The following is a 27200-nucleotide window of genomic DNA, read 5'->3' on the forward strand; positions in this document are numbered from 1 at the left end:
TTTGTTTTTATAGTAACTGTCCTAAATGGGTGTGAGATGATATCTCATTGTGTTGTTTTTTTAACTTATTGAGGTTTTAAGTGTACAATTCTATAATGCATCATCTACATATTGTATGTGTGTTCATCACCCAAAGTCAGATCTCCTTCTGTCACCATATATTTGATCCCCTTTACCCTTTTCTATTTCTATGTCCCCCCTTTTCCTCTGGTAACCACTAAACTGTTTTCTGCGTCTATGAGTTCTTGTTTGTTTGTTTCTTTGTCTTATTCGTTTGTTGTTTTCAGTTTTATGTCTCACATATGAGTGAACTTGTATGGGTCTTGATTTTTTTCTGTCTGACTTATTTCGCTTAGCATGATAATATCAAGATCCCTTCATGTTGTCGCAAATGGCAATATTTCATCTTTTCTTATGGCTGAGTAATACTCTATTGTGTTTATATGCCACATTTTCTTTATCTAGTCATCTATCGAGGGATACTTTGGTGATTTCCATGTCTTGGCCACTGTGAATAATGCTGCAATGAACATAAGGGTATATATATCTTTACGGATAAATGTTTTCAGATTTTTTTGGTAGATACCCAGGAGAAGGATTGCTGAGTTGTATGGTAATTCTATTCTTAATTTTTTGAGGAACCTTCATACTGTTTTCCATACTAACTGTACCAATTCACATTCCCTCCAGCAGTATATGAGTGTTCCTTATTCCCCACACCTCTCCAACGCTTGTCATTATTTGTCTTATTGATAATAACCATTCTAACAGGTGTGAGGTGATATCTCATTGTGGTTTTAATTTGTATTTCCCTAATAGCTAGTGAAGTTGAGCATTTTTTCATGTATGTGTTGGCTGTTTGTGTGTTCTGGGAGAAGTGTCTGTTCAGGTCCTCTGCTCATTTTTTAATTGTATTTTTAAATTTTTTAAAAAAGATTTTTATTAAAAAACATAGCTAACATATATCATTATATCAGATTCATGTGTACATTATTGTTGTTCAACATTTATATATCTAAAGAAGTGATTATCATTATGTCCAACATTCATCTGACACTGTACTATGCTATCACAATATTATTGACTATATTATCCGTGCTCTAAGTTATATCCCTATGACTTACTTGTTTTATACCTGGAAATTTGAACCTCTTATTCCTCTTTCCCCCCATTTTAATTTTTCAATTATGATTAACATTCAATATTATTTTGTATTAATTTCAGTTGTACAGCATAGTGGTTAGATATTTATATAATTCAAGAAGTGATCCCCCTGACTAATTTAGTACTCACCTGGCACTATACATAGTTATTACCATATTATTGACTATATTTCTTGTGCTTTACTTTACATCCCATGACTGTTTTGTAACTACCAATTTGTACTTCTTAATTCCTTCCACCTTTTCAACCTGCCCCTCAACTCCCCTTCCATCTATTACCCTGATAAATCTAGTACCCATCTGACATCATACATAGTTATTACAATACTGTTGACTATATTCCTCATGCTATACCTACATCCCCATGACTACTTTATAACAACCAATTTGTACTTCTTAATCCCTTCCTGTTTTTCACCCACCTTCTCAATCTCCTTCCCATTTGGCAACCATCAAAATGTCCTCTGTGTCTATGACTGCGTTTCTGTTTTGTTTGTTTGTTCATTTTGTTCTTTAGATTTCACATATAAGTAAAATCACATTGCATTTCTCTTTCTCTGTCTGTCATACTTCATTCAGCTCAGTATTCTCCAGGTTCATCCATGTTGTTGCAGATGGCAAGAACCCATTTTCTTCCATGATCGAGCAATATTCCATTGTATATATATACCACCTACTCTTTATCCATTCATCTTTGGATGGACACCCAGGCTCCATCCACATCTTGGCTATTGTAAATAATACTGCAATGAACATATGGATGCACACCTCCCCTCAAAAACCCGAGCACCCTTCTCTTCTCTTCTCCCTTTCCTCCTCCCTTCTTCACTCCAATTCACCCACCTTCAGATGTTTTGATATGCAGATCTCTGTTTGTGTGTTGCAGAGGGACTCCTTTGTTGGACTATAGATGTTCAACTTATTATAACTTGAAGGGGAGAGATTAGGGGGAACCCCTCATGCTACCATATTTCTGACGTCACTTGGGATTGTTTTCCTAATTTTCTGACAGTTCATTATTGGTTTATAAAAACAGAGCTGATTTCTGAATATTAATTTTGTATCCTACTATTTTACTGAACTCGTTTATCAGTTCTGACAGTTTTTTGGTGGAATCTTTGGAGTTCTCTATATATAGTATCATGTCATCTGCAAACACTGACAGTTTTACTTCTTCCTTCCCAGTTTGGATTCCTTTTATTTCTTTTTCTTCTCTGATTGCTATTGCTAGGACTTCCAATACTATGTTGAATAGAAGTGGTGAAAGTTGGCATCCTTGTCTTGTTCTTGATCTTAAGGAGAATGCTTTTAGCTTTTCCCAATGAGTGAGATGTTAGCTGTGAGCTTGTCATATATGGCCTTTATCATGTTGAGATATGTTCCCTCTATTCCTACTTCGCTGAGAGAAATGGATGCTGGATTTTGTCAAATGCTTCTGGCACCTATTGAGATGACCATATCAATTTTATCTTCCATTTTGTTTACGTGATGTATAATGTTAATTGATTTGTGGGTATTAAACCAACCTTCCAGGAATAAATCCCACTTGATTATGGTGTATGATCTTTTTAATGTATTGCTGAATTCGGTTTGCTAATTTTTTTAGCCTTTTTTAAAAATTAAATTTATTGGGGCCGGCCCAGTGGCTCAGGTGATTAGAGCTCCTTGCTCCTAACTCCGAAGGCTGCCGGTTCGATTCCCACATGGGCCAGTGGGCTCTCAACCACAAGGTTGCCAGTTCAATTCCTCGAGTCCTACAAGGGATGGTGGGCTCTGCCCCCTGCAACTAAAATTGAATACTGCACCTTGAGCTAAGCTGCCTCCCCAATGGCTCAGTTGATTGGAGTGTGGCTCTCAACCACAAAGTTGCCAGTTCGACTCTCACAAGGGATGGTGGGCTGTGCCCCCTCTAACTAGCAACGGCAACTGGACCTGGAGCTGAGCTGCGCCCTCCACAATTAAGACTGAAAGGACAACAACTTGAAGCTTAATGGCACCCTCCACAACTAAGATTGAAAGGACGACAACTTGACTTGGAAAAAAGGCCTGGAAGTACACACTGTTCCCCAATAAAGTCCTGTACCCCTTCCCCAATTAAAAAAAAATCTTAAAAAAAAATTTTAAAAAAATTAAATTTATTAAGGTGACAATTGTTTGTAAAATTGCATAGGTTTGAAGTATACAATTCTATAATACATCATCTATTTATCACATTGTATGCTTACCACCCAGAGTCAGTTCTCCTTCCATCACCATATATTTGACCTCCTTTACCCTCTTCTACCACGAGTAGTTACCCCCTCCCCACAACCCACTGGTAACCACTAAACTGTTGTCTGTATCTATGAGTTCATTTTACTTTGTTTGTTTGTCTTGTTTGGTTGTTGGTTTTAGTTTTATATCCCACATATGAGTGAAGTTGTATGGTTCTCAGCTTTTCCCGTCTGATTTATTTTGCTTAGCATAATAATCTCAAGATCTATCCATGTTGTCGCAAATGGTTCTATTTCATCTTTTCTTATGGCAGAGTAGTACTCCATTATGTATATAAACCACATCTTTATCCAATCATGTTTCGAAGAACACTTTGGTTGTTTCCATGTCTTGGCCACCATAAATAATGATGCAGTGAACATTGGAGTACATATATCTTTACGGATAAATGTTTTCAGATTTTTTGGGTAGATCCCTAGGAGAGGGGTTGCTAGCTTGCATGGTTTGCTAATGTTTTGTTGAAGATTTTTGCAGCTATTCCTCGGGGATATTGGCCTATAATTTTCTTTTTTTGTAATGTCTTTCTCTCATTTTGGAATCGGCATAGTGGTGGCCTCATAAAATGAGGTTGGCTGCTTTCCCTCCTTGTGAATTTTTTGGAACAGTTTGAGAAGGATTTGTGTAAATTCTTTTTGAATGTTTGGTAAAATTTACCTGTGAAGCCATCTGGTTCAGGACTTCTGTTTATTGGGAGATTTTTTTTATTACTCGTTTGATTTTGTTAGTAGTAATTGGTTTTTAAATTTTCTGTTTCTTCTTGATTCAGTCTTGGAAGACTGTATGTTTCTAGGAATTTACTCATTTCTTCCAGATTGCCCAGTTTGTTTACATATATTGTTTGTAATATTTTCTCATAACCTTGTATTTCTTGTGGTTTCAGTAGTCACTTCTCTTTCATTTCTGATTTTATTTATTTGGGTTCTCTCTTTTTTTCTTGATGAGTCTGGATAAAAGGTTATCAATTTTGTTTACCTTTTCAAAGACCCAGCTCTTGGTTTCATTGATCTTTTGTATTGTTTTTTTAAATTCTATTTCATTTGTTTCTGCTCTGATCTTTATTATTTTCTTCCTTTTACTCATTTTGGACTTTGTTGTTTTTTTTCTAGTTTCTTTAGGTGTAAGGTTAGATGTTTATTTGAGATTTTTCTTTTTTCTAAGGTAGGCCTGTATTGCTGAGTTTCCCTCTAAGGAATGCTTTCACTGTGTTTCATAGATTTTGGGTCATTGAGTTTTTATTTTCTTTTGTCTCAAGGTATCTTTGATTTCTTCCTTGATCTCATTGTTGATCCATTCATTATTTAGTAGTATGTTATTTAGTCTGTATGTGTTTGTGTGTTTTTCAATTTTTTTTGAAAAAATTGATGCAAATGTTGTTACACTTGATGTTGTCCCAGAGGCCTCTTAAACCATTCTAATTTTTCTTGATTTTATTTTTTTTTCTGTTCTGATTGTTTTCTGATATCTTGTCTTCCAAATCACTGATTTAATCCTCTACTTCATCTAATGTGCTGGTGATTCCTTCTGGTACATTCTTCATTTCAGTTATTATATTCTTCATTTTTGATTGTTCTTTTTTATAGTTTCTACATCCTTTTTTATGTTTGCTATTTTTTTGTTGAACTTCTCAATTAGATCATCTATTCTTTCCCTAAGTTCATTGAGAATCCTTATAACCATTGTTGGAACTATTATCTGGTATGATGTCTGCCTCCATTTTATTTAGTTAATTTTTAGAGTTTGGAGAACCTGTGTTTTAATGTATATGATCATTGTTGCTTGTTCTGTAAATATAAGTGAGTACAGCATAGGGAATAGAGTCAATGGAATTGTAACAACTATATACGATGTCAGAGGGGTAGTAGATTGGGGGGGTGTAAGTAACTATTTCATTGTTTTGTACATCTGAAACTAATTTAAAAAAACAAAAAAAATCAGTGATAGTATTGTTTTGTGTTTTATTTCAAATAAAAAAAAACTAATGCTGCCTTTAAATTGTATACTAAAAAATCTTTCTTGATTGACAGGGTGGTGTTGGTATCCAATTACACACAAACCTTGAATATTTTACAAGAAGTATGCAAGTGGCATGGATATGCTTATACAAGACTTGATGGACAAACACCAATCTCTCAAAGGCAGCAAATTGTTGATTGCTTCAATAGTAAATACTCTACTGATTTTATTTTTTTGTTAAGTTCAAAAGCTGGTGGTGTGGGACTTAACCTTATTGGAGGATCTCACTTAATTCTCTATGACATTGATTGGAATCCAGCCACTGATATTCAGGTAGGACTATTATGCGTTAAATAAATACTATAAAATGCCTACTGGTGATATAAAGATGAGATGATGTATGATAACTGCTGCATATTGAGCCCTTATTTTGCCATAGGCACTTTACTAAGTGCTTTCCATCTATTTAGTCTTTATAATAATCCTACAAGTGTAGATATGATTCAATTTTGCAGATGAAGTTATGAACACTTGTTCTAGGTCACATTGCTTATAAGAGATAGAACCGGCATTGAAACACAAGCCTATATTTCTGTCGGTTGTAATTCATTTCACAGTTTGGTCTTCATGATGAGTATGACCATCAGGGGAAGATAACAAAATATAGATGCTATGATCAATGTTTGTGCAGGGTATAGTAAAGATATAAAATCAGCTTATTTAGGAAAATGTTTCAGAAGAAGACTTTGATTTTCTTCACAATATAGTCCATCTTCATGTATTTTTCAGATTTCTTTCTATAGATTTGTATCTGTGTTTGTATCTGTATTAGGGGACCCCAAGACAACCCTCAGGTTCAGTGATTCACTAGAAAGACTCACAGAACCTAGGAAAATAGCTATGTAGATGCAAATCAGTAAAGGTAAAAGGCACATAGGGCAGAGTCCAGAAGAGACCAGGCATAGGCTCTCATCTGTTCACTCTTACTGGAGTTATATGGATAATACATAATTCTCCCAGCATCGATGAGTGACAACACATATGGAATAATGTCAACCAGAAAAGTTCACTTGCATCTTGGTGTCCAGAGTTTTTGTTGGAGGTCGATCATGCAATCATAGAGTACCCAAATTCCTGACCTTACTTTCTCAGTCTCCAGCCCCACCAAAGATCAAACTGATACTACAGGTTGAAATCCCACACTTAAAACACATTGTTAGCATAAACTGTCCGGTGTGGCTCAAGGCCCCAGGTAAACGAAGATGCTCTTATCAAATAGATTATTCCAAGGACTTAGAGGCTATCTCCCAGGAGATGTTTGGAAAGCCAGACATTTCTTTGTAATGTGCTGGGTTTGAATATCAACCTTTACAGTATCATTAATAAATCCTGAAATCACTAGGATCTACCTAGAACCTGAACTGATTACAGGTATCCTAGGGATTCCTCAGGGGTGACGTGAGCTACTTGAACTGGGAATAAACCCTCCAGTCTCAGGCTATATCATATCATATCATATCATATATCATGTCATATCATATCATATGTCATATCATATCATATATTATTATAAGACCCAGTCTTATATTACTTTTTGCTCCAAAAGACAAATTAGAGCTGATGGTCCGGCTAGGTCTTATTTTCAGAGAAACATAGTAGTTCTTTGCATTCTGTTGTCCAAACTTGCTATCCCCTTTTTTGATGCAAATAGACCTTTTCTTTCACTGTTGCTTGGCACCCCTGCAGTTATTTTATAGTACCACAGTAGTGTTCATCTTTTTCACTTTCTAAGAAAAGAATATGAAATAGAGAATGCTTTGGTATGCCTTAGCTTTGTTTTTTGAATCTATAAGTAAAATCTAGAATTCCTAATCTGAATGTATTCATGCAAATTGCTTCTGTGGAGTGGGCTTTTTCTACTATACTGTCAGAATTCTCATTTATTTTTTAAGGCAATGTCTCGAGTGTGGAGAGATGGTCAGAAACGTCCTGTACATATTTACAGACTCCTTACCACAGGTAATAACCCTTCAGTGTGAAAAAAACACACATGCTTTTTTGAATAATAAAATTTTTTTTTGTTAATGTGTATTTTAATATGAAGAATATTCTTTTCTTAGTATGCTAAACATGTTTTACCCTATTACATGCCTGTTATTGTTATTTTTTCGCATTTTTTAAATAAGTTTCAGATGTACAAAACAATGTAATAGTTAGACAGTTATACCCCTCACAAAATGATGACCCCCCTCAATCTACTACCCCACTGACATCATATATAACTGTTACAATTCCACTGACTCTGTTCTCTATGCTGTACTCCACATCCTATGAATATATATATGTATATATATATATTCATATATATATATAAATATTAAATTATACTTGACATTATTATTCAGCTTCAGGTGTACACTACTAATTATTAGGAAGTGTACTACTTATTAGGAAGTGTACTCCCTAATAAGACAAGTGTCCATTGGATACCCTACAAAATCTTTATAACATTATTGATTATATTCCCCAAACTGTCTTTTGTATCCCCATGCCAATCTTGTGGTTAGCAAATCCCCTTACCTTTTCCCTCATCCTCACTCCCTTCTCATCTAGCAACCCTCAGTTTTTCCTCTATATCTCTGAGACTGTTTCTGATTAGTTTGTTCATTTATTCTATTCTTGAGATTCCACATATAAGTGAGATCATATAGTATTTGTCTTTCTCCGTCTAACTTATTTCACTTAGCATAACGTTCTCTAGGTCCATCCATATCGTTGCAAATGGTAAGACTTCATTTTCTTTGTGGCTGAGTAATACTCCATTGTATAAACATAACACAGTCTCTTAATCCAGTCATCTACTGATGGGCATTTCAGTTGTTTCCATGTCTTGGCTATTGTGAATAGCGCTGCAATAAACACAGCGGTGCATAATTTTTTTGAATTAGTGTTTTGGATTTCTTTGGATAGATATCTAAGAGTGGAATTACTGGTTCATAAGGTAATTCCATTTCCAGTATTGTGAGTTACCTCCATACTGATTTCCATAGTGGCTGCACCAACCTGCAGTCGCACCAACAGTGCACAAGAGTTCCCTTTTCTCCACATCCTTGCCAGCACTTGTTGTTTGTTGATTTATTGATGCTAGCCATTCTAACCAGAGTGAGGTGGTATTTCATTGTGGTTTTTATTTGCATTTCTCTAATGATTAGTGAGGTTGAGGATTTTTTCATATGTCTGTTGGCCATATGTATGTCCTCTTTAGAAAAATGTCTCTTCATGTCCTCTGCCCATTTTTTAATTGGGTTGTTTGTTTTTTGGTATTGAGTTGGATGAGTTTTTTATAAATTTTGGATATTAACCCCTTATCAGATTTATCATTGAAAAATATTTTCTCCCATTCAGTAGGTTGCCTTTTTGTTTTATTGATGGTTTCCATTGCTGTGAAAAAGCTTTTTAGTTTGATGTAATCCCATGTTTATTTTTTCTCTTACTTCCTTGCCCCATGGGGATATGTCAGTAACGATATTACTAAGGTTAATGTCTGCAAATTTACTCACCGTATTTTCTTCTAGGAGTTTTATGGTTTCAGGTCTTCTATTTAAGTCTTCAATCCATTTTGAATTTATTCTTATATGTGGTGTAAGGAGGTGGTCCAGCTTCATTTTTTTGCATGTGTCTGTCCAGGTTTCCCATCACCATTTATTGAATAGACTATCTTTACCCCGATGTAAATTCTTGCTTCCATTGTCGTAGATTAAATGACTATATAGTTATGGATTCATTTCTGGGCTCTCTATTCTGTTTCATTGATCTATGTGTCTGTTTTAATGCCAGTACCATGCTGATTTGATTACTTTAGCCTTATAATATGATTTGATGTCATGATACCTTCCACTTTGTTCTTATTTCTCAAGAATGCCGTGGCTATTCGGGATCTTTTATAGTTCCATGTAAATTTTAGCATTATATGTTCTATTTCAGTGAAAAATATCATTGGTAGTTTGATAATTATTGCATTGCATATATATATTACTTTGCGCATTATGGACATTTTAATTCTATTAATTCTTCCTATCCATGAACATAGTGTTTCCATTTATTTGTACCTTCTTTAATTTCTCTCTTAAATGTCTTTAATTTTCTGAGTACAGATCTTTTATTTCTTTTTTTTTTTTAAATTCATCGGGGTGACAATTATTAGTAAAATTACATAGATTTCAGGTGTACAATGCTGTATATTTTTTCATATGTCTATTTGCCATTTGTATGTCCTCTTTGGAGAAATGTCTCTTCAAGTCCCCTGCCCATTTTTCAATTGGGTTGTTTGTTTTTTTGTTGTTGAGTTTCCTGAGTTCCTTGTATATTTTGGATATTAGCCCCTTATCAGAGGCACTGTTTGCAAAAATCTTCTCCCATTCAGTTGGTTGCCTCTATTTTGTCGATGGTTTCTTTTGCTGTGCAGAAGGTTTTAAATTTCATATAGTCCCATTTGTTTATTTTAGCTTTTACTTCCATTGCCTTTGGAGTCAAATTCATAAAATGCTCTTTGAACCCAAGGTCCATAAATTTAGTACCTATGTTTTCTTCTATGCAGTTTATTGGGTCAGGTCTTATGCTTAAGTCTTTGATCCACTTTGAATTAATTTTGGTACATGGTGCCAGATAGCAGTCCAGGTTCATTCTTTTGCATGTGGCTATCCAATTCTTCCAGCACCATGTATTGAAGAGGCTGTCTTTCCTCCATTGTATGTTTTTAGCTTCTTTGTCAAAAATTATCTGTCCATATTTATGTGGTTTTATTTCTGGGTTCTCAATTCTATTCCATTGGTCTATGTGTCTGTTTCTCTGCTAATACCGTGCTGTTTTGGTTATTGTAGCCCTGTAGTACAAGATAAAGTCAGGGAGTGTGATACCTCCAGTATTGTTCTTTTTTCTTAAGATTGCTTTGGCTATTCGCGGTCTTTTGTGGTTCCAAACAAATCTGATGATTTTTTGTTCTATTTCTTTTAAAAATGCCGTTGGGATTTTGATGGGAATTGCATTAAATCTGTATATTGCTTTGGGTAATATGGCCATTTTAACTATGTTGATTCTTCCAATCCATGAGCACGGAATGTCTTTCCATTTCTTTGTGTCTTCTTCAATTTCTTTCAAAAATGTCTTATAGTTTTCAGCATATAGGTCCTTCACATCCTTGGTTAAGTTTATTCCTAGGTATTTTATTCTTTTTGCTTCAGTTGCAAAAGGAATTGTTCTTTGTATTTCTTTTTTTGAGATTTCATTGTTAGTTTATAGGAATGCAGTGGACTTTTGTATGTTGATTTTGTAGCCAGCAACTTACTGTATTCATTGATTGTTTCTAACAGCTTTTTGGTGGAGTCTTTAGGGTTTTCTATATATAGCATCATGTCATCTGCAAAGAGTGACAATTAACTTCTTCATTCCCAATTTGGATGCCTTTTATTTCTTTCTCTTGCCTGATTGCTCTGGCAAGGACTTCCAAGACTATGTTGAAAAGCAGAGGTGATAGGGGACAGCCCTGTCGTGTTCCAGAACGTAGAGCAAAGGGCTTCAGTTTTTCACCATTAATTATGAGGTAAGCTGAGGGCTTGTCATATATGATCTTTATTATGTTAAGGTATTTTCCTTCTATACCAATTTTAGTAAGTGTTTTAATCATAAATGGATGTTGTATCTTGTCAAATGCTTTTTCTGCATCAATTAATATAATCATGATTTTTGTCCTTTATTTTGTTAATGTGATGTATCACATTGATGGATTTGCAGATGTTGAACCATCCTTGTGCCCCGGGGATGAATCCCATTTGGTCGTGATGAATAATCTTTTTAACGCAATGTTGTATTCAATTTGCTAGAATTTTGTTTAGGACTTTTGCATCAGTATTCATCAGAGATATTGGTCTGTAGTTTTCTTTTATTGTGTGGTCCTTACCAGGTTTTGGTATCAGGGTAATGTTGGCCTCATAAAATGAGTTAGGGAGTACTGTCGTCTTCTTCAATTTTTTGGAAGAATTTGAGCAGGATTGGTATTAGATCCTGTTTGAAGGTTTGGTAGAATTCACTAGTGAAGCCATCTGGTCTCGGACTTTTGCTTTTGGGAAGGGATTGGATGACTGATTCAATTTCGTTACTGGTGATCGATCTCTTTAGATTTTCTAGTTCTTCATGGTTCAGCCTTGGAAGGCTATATGTTTCTAAGAACTTGTCCATTTCTTCTAGGTTACTGAATTTGACGGCATAAAGTTCTTCATAGTCTTTTTGCATGATCCTTTGTATTTCTGTGGTGTCCGTGATAACTTCACTTTTTTCATTTCTGATTTTGTTAATTAGTGTCTTCTCTCTTTTTGTCTTAGTAGGTCTAGCCAAGGGTTTGTCAGTTTTGTTAATCTTTTCAAAGAACCAGCTCTTTGTCACATTAATTTTTTCTATTGTCTTTTTGTTCTCTATTTCATTTAGTTCTGCTCTGATTTTTGTTATTTCTTTACTTCTGCTGACCTTGGGTTTCACTTGTTCTTTTTTTTCTAGTTCTTTAAGGTGTAACATAAGGTTATTTATTTGGTATTTTTCTTGTTTCTTGAGATAGGCCTGTAATGATATAAATTTCCCTCTTAAAACTGCTTTTGCTGCATCCCAAAAATTTTGGTAGGATGTATTTTCATTGTCATTTGTTTCTATGTATCTTTTGATCTCGCCTCTGATTTCTTATTTGACCCAGTCGTTCTTTAAAAGTATGTTGTTTAATCTCCATGTATTTGTGTTTTTTCCTGCTTTCTTTTTGCAGTTGATATCCAATTTCAAAGCATTGTGATCAGAGAATATGCTTGGTATGGTTTCAATCTTTTTAAATTTCCTGAGGCTGATTTTATGTCCCAATATATAGTCTATCATTGAGAATGTTCATTTACACTCGAAAAGAATGTATAGTCTGATGTTTTAGGATGAAGTGCTCTATATATGTCAATTTTGTCCATCTCATCTATTGTGTCATTTAGGGCTGCTATTTCGTTACTTATTTTCTGTTTGGATGATCTATCAAATAGCTGTCAATGATGTATTTAAGTCTCTTAGTATAATTGTTTGGTCAATTTCTCTTTTTAGTTCTTTTAGTAGTTGCTTGGTGTATTTCGTTACTCCCTGATTGGGGGCTTAAATATTGATGACTGTTATGTCTTCTTGTTGTATAGTCCCCTTTACCATTATGAAATGTCCATCTTTGTCTCTCGTTATCTTTTTCACCCTGAAGTCTGTTTCATTTGATATCATTATGGCTACACCTGATTTTCTCTGGGTACCATTTGCTTGGAGTGTCAATTTCCACCCTTTCACTTTGAGTCTATGCTTGTCCTTGTAGCTAGATGTGTCTCTTGGAGACAGCATATGATTGAGTTTAGTTTTTTGATCCCATCTACTACTCTCTGCCTTTTTATTGGTGAGTTCAGTTCATTTACATTTAGGGTGATTATTGATGAGAGGTTTTCCTGTAATTCTATCTTTAATTTCTGGTAAGGCTGTGTCTCCATTGTTTCTTTGCGTTTTTATTGTCTGTTATTTCTGTGTGGTGGTATTCTATGATGTTTCCCTCTGTTTCTTCTTTTATTACAGTATATATTTCAGTTCTGGATATTTTGAATGGTTACATTTAATTTTATGTGAAAGAAAGTTTGATATTTAGAGTATTCCATTTTCTTCAGCATGCTCACAGTCTCCATTCCCATATTCCGTTTCAGGCCTTTACTCTCCCCGTTTTTTGTTTTGGTTGTCACAAATTGTCCCTGTTGATGGTGGTTGAATAGACTCCTTTAGTATTTCTTATAATGCAGGTTATGTATTAGAAAATTCCCTCAGCTTCTGTATGTCTGGAAAGGTCTTTATTCCTCCTTCATATTTAAAGGATATCTTTGCTGGGTATATTATGCTTAGCTCATAATTGCTGTCTTTCCATAGTTTTAATATTTGGTTCCACTCCCTCCTGGCTTGTAGAGTTTCTGCTGAAAAATCTGATGATAATCCAATGGGCTTTCCTTTGTAGATTACCATCCTCTTTTCCCTGGCTGCCTTGAGGATTCTTTCTTTGTCGTTGGTTTTAGACAGCTTCAATACAGTTTGCCTTGGAGAAAGCCTGTTGGGATTGAGGTAAATAGGTGTTCTATTTGCTTCTTGGATTCGAGGATCCAGTTCTGTCCACAGGTTTGGGAAGTTCTTATCGACAATTTGTTTGACTATATTCTCTGTTCCCTTCTCTCTTCTCATTCTGGTATGCCCATCAATCTTGCTCTTTCTGATAGAGTCAGAAAGTTCTTGTAGAGTTATTTTATTTCTTTTAAGTTTCAAGTCTCTTTCTTCTTCCATCTGTGTAATTTCCAGATTTGTATCTTCCATGTCACTGATTCTTTCCTCCATCTGATCAACTCTTCTACCTAAGCTGGTTATTTCATTCTTAGTTTCTTCTATTGAGTTCTTAATCTCCAGAAATTCTATTTGGTTCTTTTTTAAAATTTCAATCTCTTTTGTAAAATGCTCATGTTGTTATTTGATTGTGTTTCTGAGTTCATTAAACTGCCTTTCTGTGTTTTCTTGCATCTCATTGAGTTTTTTCAGAACTGCAATCTTGAATTTTCTGTCATTTAAGTCACATATTTCCATATCTTTAATTTCCTTTTCTGGAGAGTTTTCACTTTCTTTCTGAGCTGTCTTTTTGCCTTGGTTATTCATGGCAATTACTGATTCATTATTTCTCTTCCTAGACATCTACAGGAGTGGCTTCTGCAACAGATTGATAGGAAGAGTGTTTCTTTTGTTTTCCAGTACTTGTTGGTAGAATGTTTTATTTTCTCTCCGACTGCAGCCATTTTTTTCCTGTCTCACACTGTAGTGCTATGTTTTCTCTGCACTATTCCAGCTTCTCACACAATGGGGGGATTCCCTGGGAGACGGGCTTCTCCTTTGTTAATAGTTCACCTGGGTCACAGGGCGCAGTGTCCGTGTTGGTATGCAGAGAGCTTTTGAAGTTCTAAAGCTCTTCCTGCACCAGATTCAGAGCCCGTATGTTTCAGCAGTTCTCTTTACTCCTGCAGGGATCTACCCATATAGGTGGAGTCGGGAGCGGGGTGAGTTGTGAGAGGTGGCCCAGAGCAATGGCAGCAACCACCATCATAGCTGGTCCTGCTTCCACACCTCTCTCCTCTTTGCCAGAACTAGTTAGGCTGCGAATCTGTGTCTGTGGTCCATAGTTCTCAGAACACCAAATATTCTGTTTTTTTGATCTGACACTGCTACTGATCCGCTTCTAGCATCTGGTAGGTGGGGGTGAGGTGAGCTCTGGGATGGTGGGGAGGGGGCGGCTAGTCTCAGTGCCTAAGGCTTCCATTCTCTGCTCGGCAGTGTGGGCTTAAACCACCGTTTTCAGCCTTTCTCCCTCAGTCTTTTCTCCGAGTCTCTGCCGTGAGCGTTGGGTTCAGGCATGCTATATGCTGTCCCCTCAGCCCTGTAGGCCATAAGTGGAGCCCTAGCAGTCTGAGTTCTTCCTCTCCCGCAGTGGCGGTAGTTCCGGGATGCAGCGAGCCCGGAGCATCAGCCAGGTCTGCGTCCTGAGTGTGGGACTCCTTCTCCGCACTTCTCCCTTCCCTCCTCCCCCGGTTGCACGATTAGCCCACCTGGAGGTGAGTTCAGTAGTGGGCCTCTTCATCCTGCCTGTCCGCTGTGCAGGGAGTCCTTTGTGGAGTTATTGTTGTTCAATTAGTTGTAAATTCCAGGGGAGCCTTAGAGGCTCACCTCGTGTCGCCATTTTGAAGACGTCAGATCTTTTACCTCTTTGCTTAAATTTATTCCTAAATTTTATAGTTTTTTAAGCAATTGTCAATGGGACTGTTGTGTTAATTTCTCCTTCCGATAATTTATTATTGTTGTAAACAAATGCAACTTATTTCTGATGATTAATTTTGTATCCTGCTATTTTAGTATATTCATTTATCAGTTCTAATAGTTTTTTGGTGGAGTCTTTGTGGTTCTCTATACATAGTAGCGAACATTTCTGTTAGTCTAATGAATGTTTTTTCTTCAGGTACAATAGAAGAAAAGATCTATCAAAGGCAGATCAGTAAGCAGGGTCTTTCTGGGGCAGTTGTAGACCTCACCAGGACATCTGAACATATTCAATTTTCAGTGGAGGAACTTAAAAATTTGTTCACTTTCCATGAAAATTCACATTGCGTTACTCATGACCTGCTTGACTGTGAATGTACAGGAGAACAAGATCATCCAGGTTTGTTGTATTTTAATTCTGTTAAAATGGTAAAGTTAATTTGTCTTTCTTTCATCAGTTGAAAATGTTTAAATACAGAATAACTAAAATATTTAGCATTTGTATATGTTAATTTTGTTTTCAGGTTTTTTTTCTCCTCACATCATAGAGCAATTGCCAGATGTGTATTTGGGAAAATATTAATTATAACTTATTAGTTCTCTCAATGTAGCATCTTATTTCTGAATCAGTTTTGAGAAATTTAACTTATTTGGGAAAATCTTTCAAATCCTGATACGATGGCTTCAGAATTACAATAATCTTTTTGGTATTTATTTTTGGTTCATAAAAAAACATACACTTGACAGAATAATCCTACTGTTTATTTTATGTAGAACTTAATCATAATAGGCTCATACTTTCTGAGGCAGTTAGTATGTGCCATCATAGGTTTCACTACTTGATGAACTGCTAGTGCTGCTTAAGTGAAGCTAAAAATATCAGCCCCTTATCATTAACATCATTTAAATAGAAACTGGATCACCAGTAGGACTTCAGTGAGCAATGTTCAGTAGTTGGAATTTACTCGATAAATTATATTGAGTAGGTTTAAGAAGTAGACTGCACAAGACTGACATGGAAGAATTTATGTTTCATATAAATCAATATTTGATTCTGTATTGTATGTTTTCTAATTTAATAATTTCTGCTCATTTTATTTTCTGTTCTTTTTACCTTGTATTTACTCTAAAATTTTTTCTTATTTTTCAAATTGAATGCTTAGCTTAATGATTTTTAGTCTTTAAAAAATGAGTATTTAGTGCTGTAAATTTTCCTCTAAGCTGAATCTCATAATTTTGATATGCAGTCTTTTTATTATTCAGTTCTAAATATTTTGAATTTTCCGTTATGATTTCTTCTTTTTTTTATTTTTATTATTTATTTATTTATTTATTTATTTATTTATTTATTTATTTATTAGTTTCAGGTGTACAAGACAAGGTAATACTTAGACGTTCATCATTTATATCCCTCACACTGTGAACCCCCTTCCCCCCATCCACTATCCCTCCGACCTCACACTGAACCATCACATTATATATATAAAATTATAGTTGGCATTCATTAATGTTTAGCTTCTGGTGTACAATGCCATGATCAGGTATCCACAGTATCCCTGAGGTGGTCTCCCAAATAGGACGCATGTCCATCGGATACCCAACAAAATCTTTACAACATTATTGAATACCTTCCCCAAATTAATTTTCAAAAAAACGCTGAGGCCATCTTGTGGTTACCAGCTGCTTCCAAATCCCTTCACCTTTCCCCTTATCCCCAACCCCCCCCCACACCCATCTAACAACTCTCGGTTTTTTCTTTGTGTCCCCAAAACTGTTTCTGATTAGTTCATTCACATAGTCTTTTCTTTAGATTCCATATATAAGTGAGATTATATGGTACTTGTCTTTCTCTTTCTGACTTATTTCACTTAACATAATGTTCTCTAGATCCATCCATGTTGCTGCAAATGATAAGATTTCTTTCTTCTTTATGGCTGCGTAATACTCCATTGTATAAATGTACCACAGCTTCTTAATCCAGTCATCTACCGATGGGCATTTCGGTTGTTTCCATATCTTGGCTATTGTGTAAAGTGCTGCAATAAACATAGGAGTGCATACAGATTTTTGAATTGGAGTTTTGGATTTCTCTGGGTAGATGCCTAGGAGTGGAATTACTGGATCACAGGGTAGTTCCATTTTCAGATTTCTGAGATACCTCCATACCGTTTTCCATAGAGGCTGCACCAATCTGCAATCCCACCAACAGTGCACTAGCGTTCCCTTTTCTCCACATCCACGCCAGCATTTGTTGTTTGTTGATTTATTGATGATAGCCATTTTGACTGGAGTGAGGTGGTATCTCATTGTGGTTTTTATTTGCATTTCTCTGATGGTTAGTGAGGTTGAGCATTTCTTCATATGTCTTCTTGCCTTCTGTATGTCCTTTTTAGAAAAATGTCTCCTCAAGTCCTCTGCCCATTTTTTAATTGGGTTGTTTGTTTTTTTGGAGTTGATTTGAGTAAGTTTTTTATAGATTTGTGATATTAATCCCTTATATGATTTCTTCTTCAAAGTATGTTTTATTTCAAAGTATGTTTTAAAATGTATTTTAGTTTTTGTTATTGAATTCTGTCTACTGCATTGTAGTCTGAAATGTGGTGTGCATGATATTGATTCTTTGATAACTATAAAGACTTAATGTTTGGCTTGGTATGTTGTCACTTTGTAAATGTTTTTTTTGTACATGAAAACAATGTGTGTTCTCTTAATCACTTAGTTTAGAGTTCTGCATTAGTCAAATTTTCTGTTTCCAAATCAATTTTGTCTTATTTTATAGATTTAAAAATTTACTGTTTTATGTCATAAAATGATAACATATTTCCATAGCTCAACTATTTAGTAATATAAAATGTATATGGTGAGAAAAACGTTTCCTCGCACAATATTGTCATCTGCCTAATTTCTAGCCCTTCTACCCCATTAGCAACCGAAGAAACACACGTAGCCTAGGAAATTGACAACCTTTCACTTTCTCGCATCTGTTTCACTGTTGAATTCTTTCTTTCGTGGAGACAGGAACCCGGTCATTGCTACTTTGGGTTGAGTCCTCTCTTGGACATCCCTGTGAGCCTCCGGCAGCAAAACCACCAGTATTAGTTTTTTGTGTATCCTTCTAGATATAATTTTTATGCACATGCAAGGAACTCTGAATATATGTTCTTGTCCATTTTTCCCCCAATAAAGGGTAACATAGTATATGTGTATATCTGCACCTTTTTTATTTAATAGTGTATCTTGAGATCTTTCCGTATCATTACGGAAAGTTTCCTCATTCTTTTTTCCCTCAGCTATATAATCGTCTGTTATATGAATATACCATCATTTATCTGTTTATCTCCCATATATGTACAGTGAGGTTCTTTCCAGTCAGTATATATCTTTATTTCTAAATCCTTTTCTGTATCTTCAAGTATATCTATAAGGTAAATTATCAGTGTTGTTGGGTGAAAGAATATGTGCACTTGTAATTTTAATAGATATTGCTAAAATTTCCTTTAGTGGGGGTTGTATCATTTGCACCCCACCAACAATGTAGTAAAGTGGCTATTTCCCCACAGCTTTGTCAATTTAGTGCATTATCAAATGATTGGATTTTTGCAAAAAGTGTATATTGGTCTAGTTTCAATTTGTTTTTCTCTTACTATAAGTAAAGTTGAACGTTATTTTCCTTTAAGAGCTGTGTTTCCTTGACCGTTTTTCTATTAATAACTTAGTTTTTGTTAGATATATCTATTATTGAAATATGTTAAAATTTTGCAATATGACAGTTTCTTGTTATTCTATCAATTTTCGCTTTATATATTTTATATCTTATTTGTGAATTTTTTTCGTTATGATCTATTTGTTTTATTGTTATGTATGATTTCTTTATCCCTAATGGCTTTTGCTTTCATTTGTCTTAAGAAAGCCAGTGTAATATATTAACTTATGTTTAATATTTATCTGGTGTGTCTTTTTCTGTTCTTTTTTCTTAAATATTTCTGTGTTCTTATGGTTTAGGTGTCTTTCTTGTTAATAGCATAAAGCTGAGTTTTCTTTTTTATCCAGTATGATGTTCTCTTTTAACTAGAGCATCTAGTCGTTTATGTTTATTACAATAATTGATATATTTTGATTCATTTCTACTGTTTTTGTTTTTTCTCCCAACAAAACCACCACTATTAGTTTTTTGTGTATCCTCTCAATGTTTTATTTTCACAAAGTGTGTTTGTTTTTTCTCTCTCTCAAATGCCATCTTTGCTAGGTGTACAATTTTAGCAAATTGATCATTTGTTTTTTGTTAATACTTTAAAGGTATTATTCTGTTGTCTTCTAGATTCTCAAGGCAGTATTCTCATCTGTTTTCTTAAAACCTCGATTATTTTAAACATTGACAGGATTTTCATATTAAAGAAACCAACAATTTATTTTAGGTATGATAAAATTTAAAGAGAAGTCTTTATGTTTACAAATGCATAGTGAAAAAGTTACAGGCAAAATGATATGTGCTATAAGTGGAGAAAGTGGGGTCTAAGTAAACAGGATTGGCTATTAATTGATAGTTACTGAAGGTGGGGAATATAAACCTGTAGGTTCTTTTTTCTATCTTGTGAACTTTTATATGCAGTTGAAATTTCTCATAATTAAACGGTAAAAAAGTAAAATCTTCAATAGCTTCCACTGATCTTAGAATACACTAAAATCTTTAAAGGGGTGAGTTAGGGTAGAGTAAGTGCTATAAAAGAAACTCAAAATACACAGTGGCCTATCACAATAGAAGTATATTTCTCACTCATGTAACAAGTCACATAGAACATTGTGCACAGTCTTCTATAAGGTGATTTTTCTGATCCAGTCTTCTTTCACTTTGGGCTCTACCATATCTTTAGATTTGAGGTCCCTGCTGGGATCCCTGCATTTGCCAGCCAGCAAGTGAGGGAAGAAAAAAGTAGAAAACCATGTGTTGTAAGGGATTTTTATAGGCCAAACCGGGAAGTGAACATTCCATATGTCAGACTCAGTGGTTGCACCTAACTGTAAGGAAGGCTGGGAAATGTGACTAAGTGCCCTGAGGAAAGAGAAATGGATTTAGCGAATAACTGCTAGCCTTACCCATTCATGATTTGATTACGTTTTGCATAATCCAGTTCTTGAATGTGCACGTCACCTTGCTTTACCCAACTTCTCTTCTTGTGTTATTCTTTGCCTTTGCTCTCTAGACTTTAATTGCATTAGGCTCTTATCAATTCCTCAGCTGTGCTATATGTCTCTTCCCTTTCATAACCTTTGTATGTCCCTCTCCTGAAATGCTTTACCTCTCTTCCCCCATCTACTTCTTGCCTTCTCATCTTTCAGATCTTAATAAAAACAAGTCAGTTTATCTTGTTATTTGTGCTTATATCCCTGTATCTTATATGTCCCCTGTATCCTTAACTTCATACTTTTACCTCTGTTTGTGATACAGTTCCACAGTCCCTTATGTTCTTTGAAATCCAGAAACCTTGAAAGACCAAACTTGTTTTATCTTTATAAATCTGCAACAAACTAGTTTGGTGGTAAAAACCTTACCAAAATTGATGTGAATTTATCAATAGTCTTTAACCCATTTGATAACTATTCTACTCATATGATTTGCTGCAGAATATTAATAGGCTTGATTATGGAGTGCTGTCCAAGAATGTTCCAGTTACATTTTGAATTTGGAAACATCTTACCCAAATGTTTTAGATAAGGGATTGTAGAGACCTGTTATATATCTCTTTGGATGATTATTTATTTAATGTATCTTTTTCTCACTAAACCATAAGGTCCTTGAAGTCAGAAACCAAAATGTAATAAATTACATAAATTCATTATATCGGAAACTAAAAATCTACTGTATATAGTAGGATATTGATTTGGCTTAAGAATTTTCTCATTGTTTTACTTATTTCAGGTGATTCATTGGAAAAATTCCCTATCTCTAGAAATTGTCAGCTTGGTCCACAACACCAGAAGTTTAACTCCCTGAAACCTCTCTCCATGTCACAGCTGAAGCAATGGAAACATTTTTCTGGAGATCATTTAAATCTTACAGATCCTTTTCTTGAAAGAATAAGAGAAAATGTGTCATTCGTTTTTCAGAATATAACCAATCAAACTACTCAATAATGAAAGATTACTTCATGATATTCCCTTGCTTCCCCTTTAAAAAATAACATAGTTATTGAATTTAATTTTTGAAAACTAATGAGAGTTATTTAAATTATAATAATAAATTTTTTTGCAAAGTGCATCATAGTTTTGATACACAGTCAAAATTGTTGGAGTTGTTTAATTTTTTTGTATGTATTTTTAAATGTTGAAACATTAAAGACATACTTCTGTCATGTAATTATTTATTAATAATTCCATAATTAATGCATGTTTATCAAGCACCTACTAAGGAATTTTCAAAAGGAATATAAAAAATAAAATACTGAATAGAGATAGGAATGGCGGCAGTGGGACGTACTTTCTGAGTTCTTCGGTTCTTATTACAAATGGAACATATAACCCATCAAAGAACTCTTTGCTCATCACACAGAACAGCTAAGAGATTTGTGGAAGGATTACTTGAAGGTGCGCAAATTGGGCAAGCAGGGGAAGAAGGAAGGGAGCGGAGTGGAAATGCGTGGTCCCACAATGGAGTGGCGGCTGGCGGCAGTGGCGACGGCTGCGGCAGCGGCGACGGCTGTAGCAGCAGTGGCGGTAACGCAGCAGGCAAAAAGCATGAGACCCCAGGGCAGAACAGAGAACACAAAAGCCAGGAGGTGGGCTCTTTCCCTGCGTCCCACAGCTGATCACCCGTGGGGATGGGGGGGGTAGGGGGCAGCTTGGTGGGCCTTAGGGCGGACAAAGAACACAGACTCCATACCTGGGCCCCTCCCCCACTCTTCCAACCCTATTCCCGCCATTCCAGAGACTTAAACTGGCCCCTGAACTGAGGAGTAGTGTCAGATTACTGAGGGGCCGTAGTGCTTAGGCTCTGGGAAGACTGACAGGCAGTTCTGACCCAGGGAAGAGGCTGGGAAGAGTGTGATTTTGGCTGGGCTAGGAGAGAAGAAACTCCTCCACCCCCAGTCACCACCCTTTCTGGCCTGTGGGAAGAATGTGAAGTGGCTGGGCTCGGAGAGAGAAGACCCCTCCATCCCCAGCCCCCACCCTTTCTGGCCTGCCTAGGGCCAGGCAAGTGCAACTGCGGAGGCACTCCCAGAGATCAGCAGTAAGTGGCAGACGCAGCTCCGAGCTTTCAGCAGCTTAGAAATCTCCCGCCCGCGCCCTCCCACACACACGGAAGAAGTGCCCTAAGACTCAGGAGTACTGGACAGAGTGCTGGTGTTGCTATTCTCAGTGTGTATATGTGCAGGCAAGGGCTGAAACTGCACTGACTTTGTAAAAACTATTATCCAGACCCCCCAGCCCCACGCATTTAAATCTACAGTCCCAAAGTCACTTTGGGCACCAGGTGACCGGTTCGGCCTGTGTAAGAGGCAGGGGACTCTTTGGTACAGCAGAGGACAGCCTGGAGATTACTTGGTGGACTTAAGCCACGACTGGCGCTGCTTTATGTTTTGATTTGTTTTGTTTGGTCTTGTCTTTATATCTTTGATATCTTTGCCTGTGTTGAGTGGGGGTTATCAAGTGTTTTTACATGTGAATGTATTTGATTTCTTTTCTATGTTGTTGTTGTGCTTGGTGATTTGCTTTGTTCTGAAATTGCCCTGCCATGGCCCAGCTTAAGAGGCACAAGATTCAACATATCCAGAGGCCAACTCCAGACCAAACCAGAGTACTACCGGGTTTGACCTACAAATCACACACCCAGAGGGAATTCTCTGCAGGCACAAGAGCCCATAGAGGCCAAACCATATTTAAGCAGTCAACCCTCACACAGCAGAGCACTCTGTGGTGGGCAGAGCCAAGTCTCACAACTAGTCAGCCTGGGACTTAACCTCACCTCCTCACAAGCGAAAAGCAATTAAAGATCTTCTTTAACAGGACAATATACACAACACAAGAGTCACCTTTGGAGCACACTCAGAGGAGAAGAACGAAGTAGTGCAAGTCAAATATAAAGGACACATACTATATAAGATACTTCAGCACGAACTAAGAACTCTAGGGGATCTACCTAATACATCAGAGCAAACACAGAGAGTCAGACAGATGGGGTAACAAAGAAACATGTCCCAAATAAAAGAACACAAGAAACCTCCAGAAGTGGAACAAAATGAAACAGAGGTAACCAACCTATCAGAGACAGAGTTCAGAACACTGGTGATAAGAATGTTTAAGGAGCTTAGAGATGACATAGAGAAGAATGTAGAAATCATAACGAACAACCAGTGAGAACTAAAGAACACAATTAACAAAATTAAGAACTCTCTTGAAGAAATTACGAGCAGGTTAGATGAAGCAGAGGATCGAATCAGCGACTTAGAAGACAAATTAGCAGAGATCACCCAAACAGAACAACAGAAAGAAAAAAAGAATAAAAAACAATGAAGATGGTTTAAGAGACCTCTGGGATAACATCAAGCACAACAACATGCACATCATAGGAATACCAGAAGGTGAAGAGAGGAAGCAAGGGATTGAGAACATATTTGAAGTAATAATGTCCAAAAACTTCCCTAACCTGATGAAGGAAACGAAATAGAAGCCCAGGAAGTGCAGAGAGTTCCAACCAGGATAAATCCAAACAGGTCCACACCAAGACACATTATAGTTAAAATGGCAAAGCTTAAAGACAAAGAGAGAATCCTAAAAGCAGCAAGAGAAAGACAGGGTTACATACGAGGGAACTCCCATAACAATATCAAATGACTTTTCTACAGATACACTGAAGGCCAGGAGGGAGTGGCAGGAGATACTCAAAGTGATGGAAAACAAAGGCCTACAACCTAGATTGCTTTATCCAGCAAGGCTATCATTTAAAGTTGATGGAGAGGAAAGCTTCCCAGAAAAGAATAAGCTAAAGGAATTTATTACCACCAAGCCAGCATTGAAAGAAATACTAAAAGGACTTCTGTAAATAGAAGAAAGATGAAAACAATCTAACTACAAATTTAAAAATGGCAATAACTATGTACCTATCAGTAATCACTTTAAATATAATCAGATTAAATGCTCCACAAGAGACATAGGGTGGCTGAGTGGATAAGAAAGCAAGACCCTTGTATGTGCTGTATACAAGAGACTCACCTCAAATCAAAAGACACACACAGGCTGAAAGTGAAGGGCTGAAGTAAGATATTTCATGCAAATGGCAATGAGATAAAATCTGGAGTTGCAATACTTATATCTGACAAAATAGACTTTAAAATGAAGAGCATATTAAAAGATAAAGATGGGCATTATATAATAATAAAGGGATCGATCCAACAAGAGGACGTAACCCTAGTAAACATCTATGCACCCAAGATAGGAGCACCTAAATATATAAAACAGGTACTGAATGACATAAAGACAGAGATCAACAGTAACACTATCATAGTAGGGGACTTCAACACACCTCTGACAACAAGGGACTGGTCTTCCAGACAGAAAATCAATATGGAAACAACAGCCTTAAATGATACATTGGACCTCTTGGATTTAATCGATATTTTTAGAGCATTTCACCCAAATGCTGCAAAATACACGTTTTTTGAAGCGCACATGGAATATTTTCCAAGATAGACCATATGTTAGGCCACAAAACAAGTCTTGATAAATTTAAGAAAATTGAAATCATACCAAGTCTTCTATGATCACAGTGCTATGAAATTAGAAATGAACTACATGAAAAAAACTGGAAGACACACCAATGCATGAAGGGTGAATAACTTATTACTAAATAATGAATGGGTCAAGCAGGAGATCAAGGAAGAAATCAAAAGATATCTCGAGACAAAAGAAAATGAAAGCACGATGACCCAAAATCTATGGGATGCCACGAAAGCAGTTTTAAGAGGGAAATTCATAGCATTGCAGGCCTACCTAAAGAAACAAGAAACATCACTAATCAACAGTTTATCTTCACACTTAATGGATCTGGAAAAAGAACAGCAAAATAAGCCCAAAGGGAGCACAAGGAAGGAGATAACAAAGATCAGAGCGGAAATAAATGAAATCGAAACCAAAAAAACAACACAAAAAATCAATAAATCCAAAAGTTGGTTTTACAGAAGATAAACAAAATCGACAAACCTTTAGCTAGAATCTTCAATAAAAGGACAGAGAGGACCCAAATTAATAAAATCAGAAATGAAAGAGGAGAAATGACAACAGACACCACAGAAATACAAAAAATTTTAAGAAACTACTATGAGCAACTATATGCCAACAAATTTGACAATCTGGAAGAAATGGACAATTTTCTAGAGGCGTACAACATTCCAAGGGTAACTCAAGAAGAAACAGTGAACCTGAATAGGTTGATTACCATCAGGGAAATTGAATCAGTAATCAACTAGCTTCCAACAAACAAAAGCCCTGGATCAGATGGCTTTACAGGTGAATTTTACAAAACGTTAAAAAAAGAATCATTACCTATTCTCCTCAAGCTCTTCCAAAAAATCCAAAAGGAGGGAAGACTCCCAAACACTTTTTATGAAGCCACTGTCACCCTGATCCCCAAATGAGACAAAGACACCACAAAAAAATAAAACTACACGCCGATATCTGTAATGAACATAGATGCAAAAATCCTCACCAAATATTAGCGAACAGAATTCAGCAATACATTAAAAAGATCATCCACCATGATCAAGTGGGATTAATCCCTGGTATGCCGGGGTGGTTCAACATCCTCAAATCAAGTAATGTGATACACCACATTAACAAAATGAAAAAAATCACATGATCATATCAATGGATGCAGAAAAACCATTTGATAAAATCCAGCAGCCATTTATGATAAAAACCCTTAAGAAAGTGGGACTAGAGGGATCATATCTCAACATAATAAAGGCCACATATGGCAAACCCACAATTAACATCATACTCAATGGGGAAAAGCTAAAACCATTCCCCCTAAGATTAGGAAAAAGGCAAGGTTTCCCACTATCTCCACTTCTATTCAACATAGTGCTGGAAGTTCTAGCCACAGCAATCAGACAAGAAAAAGAAATAAAAGGCATCCAAATTGGTAAGGAGGAAGTAAAATCATTATATGCAGATGATGTGATACTATGTAGAGAGAACCCTAAAAACTCGATCAAGAAACTATTAGAGCTGATAGATGAATTTAGTAAAGTAGCAGGATACAAAATTAATATTCAGAAATCGGTTGCATTTGTATATAGCAATAATAAAACATCAGAAGGAGAAATTTAAAAACCATCCCATTTACAATTGCTCCAAAGACTATAAAATACCTGGGAATAAATTTAACCAAAGAAAAGATCTGTACTCAGAAAATTATAAGACTGAAGAAAGAAATGAAAGAAGATATAAATAGATGGAAACACATATCATGTTCATGGATAGGAAGAATTAATATAGTTAAAATGTCCATACTGCCTAAGGCAATATACATATTCAACGCAATTTCTATAAAACTACTAACAACATTTTTCACAGAAATAGAACATATAGTCCTAAAATTTATATGGGACCGTAGCCTCAGCAATCTTGAGAAATAACAAAGTGGGAGGTATAACAATACCTGACATCAAATTATACTACAAGGCTACGGTAATCAAAACAGCATGGTACTCGCATAAAAATAGACACATAGATCAGTGGAACAGAATAGAGAGTCCAGAAATAAATCCATGCTATATGGCCATTTAGTCTACAACAATGGAAGCAAGAATGTACAATGGGGCAAAGACAATCTATTCAATAAATGGTGCTGGGAAACCTGTACAGACACATGCAAAAAAATGAGGCTGGACCACCTCCTTACATCATATATAAAAATAAATTCAAAATGGC

At 35.9% G+C, this 27200-nt stretch overlaps 1 protein-coding gene across 1 annotated transcript in view; it reads left to right on the forward strand.

Annotated features, from left to right (window-relative positions):
* Positions 1–26492, forward strand: part of RAD54B (RAD54 homolog B) — a gene marked incomplete at its 5' end in the record, with an annotated part of 127312 nt that extends 100820 nt beyond the window's left edge. Inside the window, 4 exons of the mRNA XM_081070751.1 lie at positions 5462–5723; positions 7343–7409; positions 15475–15675; positions 21193–26492. Coding sequence (XP_080926877.1) covers positions 5462–5723; positions 7343–7409; positions 15475–15675; positions 21193–21407 — 745 coding nt within the window. The 3' untranslated portion in view covers positions 21408–26492. The remainder of the gene's footprint in view (positions 1–5461; positions 5724–7342; positions 7410–15474; positions 15676–21192) is intronic.
* Positions 26493–27200: the final 708 nt, after the last annotated feature.

Source organism: Rhinolophus hipposideros (assembly GCF_964194185.1).
Source record: "Rhinolophus hipposideros genome assembly, chromosome: 13".
NCBI classification, from domain to species: domain Eukaryota; kingdom Metazoa; phylum Chordata; class Mammalia; order Chiroptera; family Rhinolophidae; genus Rhinolophus; species Rhinolophus hipposideros.